Source organism: Quercus robur, chromosome 1 (assembly GCF_932294415.1).
Source record: "Quercus robur chromosome 1, dhQueRobu3.1, whole genome shotgun sequence".
Classification (NCBI taxonomy): domain Eukaryota; kingdom Viridiplantae; phylum Streptophyta; class Magnoliopsida; order Fagales; family Fagaceae; genus Quercus; species Quercus robur.
In genome coordinates this window covers 20,959,500-20,968,609 of record NC_065534.1, presented here as the reverse complement: position 1 = coordinate 20,968,609, position 9,110 = coordinate 20,959,500, and the positions used below count along the sequence as shown (strand labels likewise).

The 9,110-nt window shown below is 32.9% G+C and overlaps 1 protein-coding gene across 2 annotated transcripts; it reads right to left on the bottom strand.

Moving 5' to 3' along the window:
- Positions 1-1,228: 1,228 nt before the first annotated feature.
- Positions 1,229-4,499, bottom strand: LOC126725029 (aluminum-activated malate transporter 8-like). 2 transcript variants are annotated; one of them, XM_050429516.1, is made up of 6 exons: positions 4,152-4,499; positions 3,886-4,026; positions 3,528-3,800; positions 2,926-3,038; positions 2,645-2,788; positions 1,229-1,920 (listed from the first exon to the last, which is right to left on the bottom strand). In XM_050429516.1, exons 1-6 carry the CDS (start codon positions 4,423-4,425, stop codon positions 1,579-1,581), a joined length of 1,287 nt encoding a protein of 428 aa, XP_050285473.1. In that variant the 5' UTR covers positions 4,426-4,499; the 3' UTR covers positions 1,229-1,578. The 2 variants fall into 2 exon arrangements, with proteins under 2 accessions (XP_050285473.1, XP_050285477.1); XM_050429520.1 differs by lacking the exon at positions 2,645-2,788.
- Between the last annotated feature and the right edge of the window lie 4,611 nt (positions 4,500-9,110).

Genomic DNA, 9,110 nt, shown 5'->3' with positions numbered 1-9,110 from the left:
ATTATATTTCATTTAAATCAACAATGCTTCCATCTATATTTTCTGTTAAATAAAACATAATCTTGTCACGTGTATTTAGTTAATTTAATAAAATAATACCACATGGCATAATAACAATGACATAGCATCATTTTTAAAGCATTAATTTTTTTTTTCCTCTAAGGAGTTCATAATTTTTAATTGGGGGAAGCCTAAAATAATTAAGTTTAGTTAACTTTTTAAAGAGCTTAACTATCCGTTTGGGTATTGATGAAAATCTAGCTTATTGCGTCTGCGTTTCCTTTTTTTTTTTTTTTCTTTAGCCGTGTGTTTTTGTGGCTGTTGGCTTTTCTAGTGGGTTCCGTACACTGTTCACGAAACCCACAATTCTCTTTTTTCAATAAAACTTTCATTAAAAATGAGTTTGACAGTATTATTTACATATTTAAAAATTATTTTGTTATAGTATTTTCAATTTTTAACAAAATAAATGATATCTAAACACACCAATTTCAAAAAATTTAGAGTACACGCGTATCACAATTTTTTATGAACAATGTGAAAGAAACGCGGAAAATGTGGTAGTACGGAGTCTACCGACAGAGTGGCAGTCTGACAGACAGCACATGGAGGTCTAATTGGCCCTTAACTTGAAGGACTTTATTGGTCAAAATAGGTAACAACCAATGTCATCAAACGTTTAGGTTTGTGCTTATCGAAGAAAAAAAAAAAAAAACATTTAGGCACAGATGTGATAACAAATTTTGAGTCGGAAAACATGGCCTTAAGGTCAAAAATAAGAACCATATATTAGGACATTCAAATTCATGGCTTCCATGCGTACGTACGTGCATGAAGGATGCATGGACGGAATGAAATTAGTGTAGTCCAGAATTAACAGCTACTGTTTCCTACAACTCATTTTACCAAAGACTTTTCACAAGTTAGATTACATAACTGATTCTCTAGTATTTGGTGAAAAAAAAAATTCAATAATAACTTGACTCGTACATAAATTGTGGTAATGTATGTAACAAAGTGTGCGGAAATAAACTTTTTGGTTTCCTACTCCAATTTTTCATTGTACAAAATGCATGTAGTCAACATCAAACCTTCAACTTTCTTAAAAAATGTTATTTTTTAAGAGATTTATCAAACAGGTCCGGGGAGACAAATCATGACCACCCATTAGGATATCATACGAGTGTATTTGTTATGAAGAAAAAAAATCTTATGGTATGAAGTGACATACAAAACAAAGGCAAGTCCATGACATTCCCCAATCCTTGAGAAAAACTACACATTTATTGACACAAATTCTACAGTAATAGAATTAGATCGAGCATGATCAATCTCTATCCATTATCTTTTTCTTGTTCAGTCTTTATTACCATTATTATACTAACAGTAACACTCCCCTCAAGATGAGCATTTCACAGCTGAAGGATTAGATCGAGCTTCTTATATTATCAAAAGACAATATTATTCTTGTTCCCGAGTTGGACTTAATAGAAAAATCCACTAACTCCAACAGATCGAATATAAACCATCAGAAAGTGGCAGCAATTCTCTGATCAATGGAGCACATACATATGGTTGTTATGGTGACACTCTTGTGGCCGGAGTCTTGAAATGTGCAAGGGACGCTAATTCTTGAACTGCATCGGCAATCTTCACGATGCATGGTACAACATCAATTAGAGTTAAAGCAACTTCTGCAGATGGCATGATCTCTTGGAGATCAGCATCTTCCAAATGGTATGTATCAAGCATGAATTTCAGATTTTCAATAGCGGTTTTTGAGTTTTCAATGTGTGCATTAACTGATGTTGGTTGGTTCATTTTTTTGACTGCTGATGCTAATTCCCTAAGAGCTTTTCCAGATTCTGAGCAGATTTTTGTGCTTGGCTCTTGAATTTTGCGTCCAAACTCATTAAGCGTCTGTGAGGATGGCAAAACATAGGTAAGTGAATTAACTCTACCTAATGAGTTATTAAAAATATTTGTGAAAGTTTTATCATTTTTTTTTTAAATAAACAAAAATATTTTCAATTAAAGAATAGAAATAAATATATAATTATCATTTCATAAATTTAATGTGATACATGATGCCTAAGAAAACAATCAACATAATTCATTATCATATAAAAAAATTCAGAATATATTATAATGACTTTAACAGATAGCGAATAAAAATATCTACAAGTGAAAATAAGTTTACTCTTGAGACAAAGTTATCATTGCAATCATATATAAATAAGAACCAACACCAAAAGATTAACAATTTTTTTTACACTATTTGGAATATATGCGGACTTATTTGTAATTAGGTACTGTTATTGAAAATTAAAATATGAAGGGAAACATTTTTTGGGAGGGGGGGGGGGGGGGGGGAAGGTGGTAATCTTTAAATGGTCTACCCAGCCCCCTCCCTCCGCCCTTGTGTTAGAGGGAGGTCAAAACCAAAATAAATAATAGAAAATCATATATATATGTGTGTGTGTGAGAGAGAGAGAGAGAGAGTATACACTTCAGCAATAAAGAAAAGATTAAAAAAAAGAGTATACATAATTGTTTTTATATAATCTTTGCAGAAGAGTTTTCTATACATAATGACTTGTGTGAAATAAATTATCCATTAAAAATTTGAGTATTGCTGATTTACTTGAATCTTAGAGTTAAGGTAGTTGTTAAGAGCTTCAATTTTGTAGGCGCATTGCCAAGTTAGGGTTCCAATTTTAACATATTGTTTCCAAGGATGAAAGAGCCCAAAACGAAGGTGCCACATTTCCCATCTTGCTAGATTAGCCTGAAAATTAAAAAATAATTACAAAAAATTGAAGAAAAAAAAGTCAAATAACCATGGAATTCAAATAACTTCATTTTTTTTTTTTTTTTTTTTTTGAGGTGAAAACAAGAGGGCTAGGGTGACAAATTTATACTCACCATAGTTTCTTCATTGTTTTTCGAAGTGAGAAGGCTTTTATATCCTTGAATAAATGCTATATCACTCAAGGGCTGCCTATCTTCTGAAATTTTGAAGAATTCACTCCCAAATCCTATAAGTTTGTATTGGTTAATATTGATTCTCCACAGCAAAAGAAAAAAAAAGAAAAAAAAAAAAGAAAAAGAAAAAAGAAAAAACCCAACTGTTGAGAAATTAAACAAGAAGAGAAGAAGGGGGAAAAAAAAGGAAAAAGAAGAGAGAATGGAAAGGAATTATTTACTAAGGTCACGAACAAGACGTGACATAGTTACAAGGTAATTCTTGAAGAATTAGGACATGAATCGGTTTACAAAAAATAATTAATAGGTATATTTTATTTATTTATAGAAATATTTTTTGTTTATTCTAAGTTTTCAAAATTAATAAATAAAAATTGTTTAAATCTTTAAAAACATAAATATGTTTTTTCCTCCCAATACATTATGGACACATATGTAGAGTGTTCTGTTCTTGACATATATGAAATGGATTCGTCCAACACAAAAATGACTAGAGTTTTGGAGTGTCCATGATTTTTATATATGGGGCATGAAATATATACCTTGTAAGAAATTCCCAAGCTTTTCAATGTTGTTAGCTATTAGATTTTGAAGTTCCTCTCCAATCCAAACGGGACGTATACAGATGCATATAACAATAGCGATAATGCTACCCATGATGATTGTGGTTACCCTCTGATGGGCCATTTGTAACACCTTATCTTCTCGGTAACCCGAAACAGATACTAAAGAGAAAGTCAATATGAATATGAGCAGCCCATAATCATACCTCGCCTTCATCGTGGGAAAGAATCTCACAAATGTTACTGTTGCAGCTGCATATATGCATTATACCTCTAATGAGTTTGAGAATTTTGAACTATAACATTAAATTATCACAATCTGTCTGTAACATGTTACCTATCATAGCGACGAAGAATCCAAGTACAATGGGCTCTCCTTTCTCACCAGAGAGAGTTGCTAGGTGATGAACTCCAACACCTAGAGCACCAGCTGACAACGTTGCTAGCATCCTGTTTAAGCCTTTTCCTAGAGTTGCTCCTACAGAAGATTGGGAAAAAAATCAGAAAGGAAAACGTCGCAAATGGAATTGTTTGTTTCAATTCTGAAGCTATTATACTGTAAATTGGTTTATATGCCTCATGGTAAATAAGTTGCAAGCTTACCAACAGAAAACTCAAAGACAAGAATGACTGTTATGACAGCCCATATTGAATTTTCGCCAATACGATCATAGAGTGGTTGGATGTAGTAGAATAAGGAAACCAATGTGAGAGCCAGTCCTACTTTTAGCGAATGGATAATTCTCCGTGGATCATCTTGTCCCAGTTTCTTAATCTTCTTTGCCATCTCGACTATCTTATTAGGCAATAGCTTGTGCCATCCACATGCACGAGTGAAAGGTCCAGCATTTTCAATCTTTGGATCAGCAATATTCATTGCTATGGATTGAAAAATGCAAGATTGCAATGGTTGAGAGAGAGAGAGAGAGAGAGAGGGGTTTCCGATCTTGATGTTTTGTGGAAATGTCTATTTATACGTGATAAATGTTGAATAGAACTATATAGTTTTTACACTGCAAGCATGTCACCATTTTTATGAACAACGTGAAAAAGATGCCCCAAAGTGGGAAGGGGATATGGGGTGGTGGGCGCCAGTTATAGCTAGGGAGCTATAATTGTACTGGCCTTAAAATCATTGGATAAGTCCAGCCAATCTCATAAAAGATTCCAACTCTAGTTTGTTAGATTTCCAAATATTTAGATTATTTTAATTGAATTGAGGCAAATGGGTTTAAATCCAAATCTATGAACTGTGTTTTAGAGATAGTTAAGGGTCTGTTTGGTAGAAAAGTTTGAGTAATTTTGTTTAAGTATTTTTGATATATATATATATATATATATATGGATAAAAAAAATATAAAAATATGTATAATATTATTTACAATGTGAAAATATGTGTTAGAACTAATCTACCAATCAGGACTTGAGTCTTCTTGGCCAGCTTAATTAACGGGTCTAGGTTTGCGATGAAGAGATGTTAGACAAATGTTTGGGTGTGAAAGCATGGCCTAAGTGTTGGGTGTGCATTACACCATGTGGGTCCAGCCCACACTTTCTCTTATAGCTCATTAAATGAGCTCGTTTGAAAAATGGACAAGAAGTCGTCAGAGCAAATTTTTTTTTTTTTTGGTTGAAAGGCATTTACATTCAAACAAAGGAGGGCTACACAGTCACAGCTGCTATATATATCTCAAGTTCAGCAGCTAGTCTAGTATAGTACAAACTATTCTTATCCTTAGCAACTAAAGTCTCAAGTTCAGCAGCTAGTCTCCATTCTTATCCTTAGCAACTAAAGTCTCAAGTTCAGCAGCTAGTCTAGTATAGTACAAACCATTATTATCCTTAGCAACTAAAGTCTCAAGTTTAGCAGTAAAAGAAAATTCAAAAACAGCAAAGTCTTCCTCCACTGCACTGTCCCATTTTGCCAGCTAATCCGTAAACTTGTTGGGTTCTCTAAATACATGGGACACCCTTACTTGAGGAAGCTTGCCCAGGAGATATTTGCAATCAGAGAGCAAGGGAGCATAGGCAGAGTTAGGATTCTTTTTTAAATTAAGCAACCCCACAATCACCTTAGCATCTTTCAGACCTAGCTTGGATGACCTCATCAAATACCTCCATCCACCCAGCCACAACACGGACAAGGAAAAGGCAAACCATTAATGAGAAGTTTCAATGCCTCGGACTGCTACCAGTTAGTTGTCAAACTATTGGCAGCTCTTCAAAACCCACATTAACAAGCCTTGGGGCATTATGGAAGGAGCGCTAAAGCCATAATTAAAGCCCCAACGGCTAGAAACTACAAGACTATATATACACACCCAAAATACAGCCAGAGGCAATTCTGATACCAAAAATACTTTCTTATTTTTCTCAAAAAAGCTTTCATATATTGATTTTGGCATTAGAGACGTTGTGACAAGCACCACACCGGTGACCACTTGAGAGAAGCCTTTAACTACATTTTGCAGATACAGAGACGAGGGTTCAACTCCATTTGGACGATTGCTGACGATTTTCGCATCATCAAACTTTAAAAATATATATATATATATATGTGTGTGTGTGTACATAGTGAATTGAATAAAAGTCAAAACATGGGATTCAAGTGATAACCCAATAGTAATGAATTTTTTTTTGTGCCACATGCATGTGGTTTGAAGTTTTTATCTCCTTATCCCTCCCTAACTATTTACAAATCAAAAAATGAAAATAAATAAAGGACAAAAAGTAAATGAAGAGAAAATATCTAGTAGCCCGTCCAAGAGTTCTTTGTGCTAGTTAATTAGATAAACTTTTCCAAAGGGCTTAGCCTTAGGTTCATTTTCTTTGTTTCTCATGCAGAGGTCGGACTTAAAATGATGTTGAAATTAACAAATATGGTAAGTTGATTGCCTCAAGTTCCATTATTAGTTTTCTATTTCTAGTATTGATGTCACTTGTGGACTTCTAGAATAACAACTATTTCTAGTATTGATGTCACTTGTGGACTTCTAGAATAACAAGATACATCATAAAACATTCATATTTGATTAAAAGGTAAGTAAAAAGACAAAAATGTTGAAGCCATAAGTGAATATGAAAGAATCAAAAGCAAGAAAATCAATACCGTACCGGAGGGTGTTTCGTTTTGATCATAAAAACGAAATATTTCGATACCGATTAATATTGCTGTACCATTTTGAGATTACCGCTAATTTGATATATTTATATATGTTAAGTTAAATTCCTATAATTTGTAAAAGAAATTTAAATTTAGAAATAAAAAAATTCACTTAATATGTTAAGCTTTGGTTAAGATGTGAGCTAATTAGTAATATTAGGCCATTGATGTATTTACTATTTACTATTTAGTTGATAATAATAAAAATAATAAAATACATGTCTTTTTCTACCTGCCGTTGTAAACTTCTAAGGTTTTTAAAAGATTTTAATGAAAAGTATAAAAGTTTTTACAACTTTGAATTAAGGTCACGTGGGTTAGTGTACTATCAAAGGCACACTGCCCAAACTTCAAGTTTAAAGGCCACAAAAGTTACAGCAGTCCTCCAAAAAAAAATAATTTAAAACGCTATTACTTGAGTCTACCGTCCATAACCATAAGACAAAGTAAGAAATAGAGAAGAGGGAAGAAGTCTGGCTTTTGGGGCTCTGCGCGAAGAAGAAGAAGAAGATGATTAGAAGGAGGACTAGATGAGAGGATGAACGGAAAAATAGAGTTATTACCAGAACATCATGGCGACAGTGAGGATCTGAGCTATCTGGTTTTTTTATTCTTATCCACTGACATCGTTTTTTTTTTTAAATACCGGCCGATTTTTATTTTTCGGCCGGAATCTGATTTATTTCCCGGTATGGCCGGTACAATCCGATATGCCCAGTATTTGGAGCGGAAAGAAACAATCATGTTTGAATATCGGTTTAGATGCCGGTATGATACGGTATTAACTTTCTTGATCAAAAGTCAAAACATGCAGGTATGTCAAACGGGATTAACATGCATGATTTTTCACTAGTCAAAAACCAGGGACGAAACCAGGATCTCATGGGTCTCAATCGAAGGACTTAAAGTAAAACAAAATTTTTTTTTTCTTAAAAATCCAAACTAGCATTCACATGGCATTCATTATTGTTATTTTTAATATATATATATATATATATATATATATTTATATATATATACATTTTTTTTTCTTTTTTTCAATTATTGGTTTACATTAAATTATTAATATAAGATTTTAATTGTAGACTAAACTAATTTGTACAACATCATATACAATTGTAAGGTGTAAAATATTGTACACGTCTATAATATACCATGCAAATATGATACTGATAATCTAATGAAAACTAATTATTATTATTATTATTATTTTTTATTTATTTATATTTTTTTTTGCGTCAAAAGGGATTTTATTGCAAACTGAAAGTGCTGTACAGAGACTTCAACCAGACTTACATAACTACAGAAACCATAACTTGACAACCACAGCTACAGACAACACCAAACCATACCTTAACAACCACAACAACCATGACACAGCAACAAGACATAACACCACAACAACCATGACACAGCAACAAGACATAACACAAGACATAACACCACAACAACCATGACACAGCAACAAGACATAACACCACAACAAGACAAAGACATAACAGTATAACACACACACACACACAGACTTCCGATGGCCAGATTTTAACTTCCTTGATATATATATCCCACTGAGCGAGGCGAGATGAATCTCAGTGATGTGAAAAATGTGAGTCTTTTGGCTAAAAATTGCAAAAAACGAAGCTTATTGTTGTTATAGATTTTATTCAAAGTTATTTGGCAAAACGAAGAGAGAGACTAAATTTCGGCAATGGTGTTGTTGAAATTGCAAGAAAATGTACAATTTGTCAGGGGAGAAAGAAAATTGAATTTCGGTAATGAGATTACCGAAATTCTTGTCCTGCCTGCACTACCCAAAATGGAAACCAATTGTGACAATGACATTGCCGAAAATTGGAGAAAAAAAAAAGGGGTGCTACGTCCACAACATTTTTCACAACAAATTACAGGTGGTTAGTTGTTATTGGTTTAAATTTGAATCTAACATTAAGATTACTTTTTTTCCTCAATAATAATAACTAGTCGCTAACCCGTGCGATACACGGGAAAACTATTTTGTATAAAGATGAAACATTAAATTACTTAATGAAAAATAGAAATCAAACTTAAGTTTAAAATAAAATGAAGAATTAAATCTTAAGAATTAATCAATATTTCCAATAAATTGAAAAAAGAAAAACTTTAAAAAGTGTTTTTTGGTAAGCCTGGCAATAGAACAGATTGATAACGAAAACAACAATAAATGAAATTTTCCAATAGTTAGAAGCACCAACAACGAACAGGCAAAAAAATTTCAAAATTTCAATTTCATACTCTAATTGAAAAGAATTATAAGAATTGTCGTAGCAGCATAATTATTTTGACTCTAATCATCTCTCTGCAATAAATTTTTCCACAATACAATTAAGGACCAAAATGGCTTATGTATGAACTCCATATCC

Coding starts and splice junctions, on each gene's coding strand:
- LOC126725029 (XM_050429516.1), bottom strand. CDS start 4,425: ATGAATATTGCTGATCCAAAGATTGAAAATGCTGGACCTTTCACTCGT. Junction 3,801..3,885: donor ATTCTTCGTCGCTATGATAG/GTAACATGTTAC, acceptor GCATATATGCAG/CTGCAACAGTAACATTTGTG. Junction 3,039..3,527: donor GCTTGGGAATTTCTTACAAG/GTATATATTTCA, acceptor ACAAACTTATAG/GATTTGGGAGTGAATTCTTC.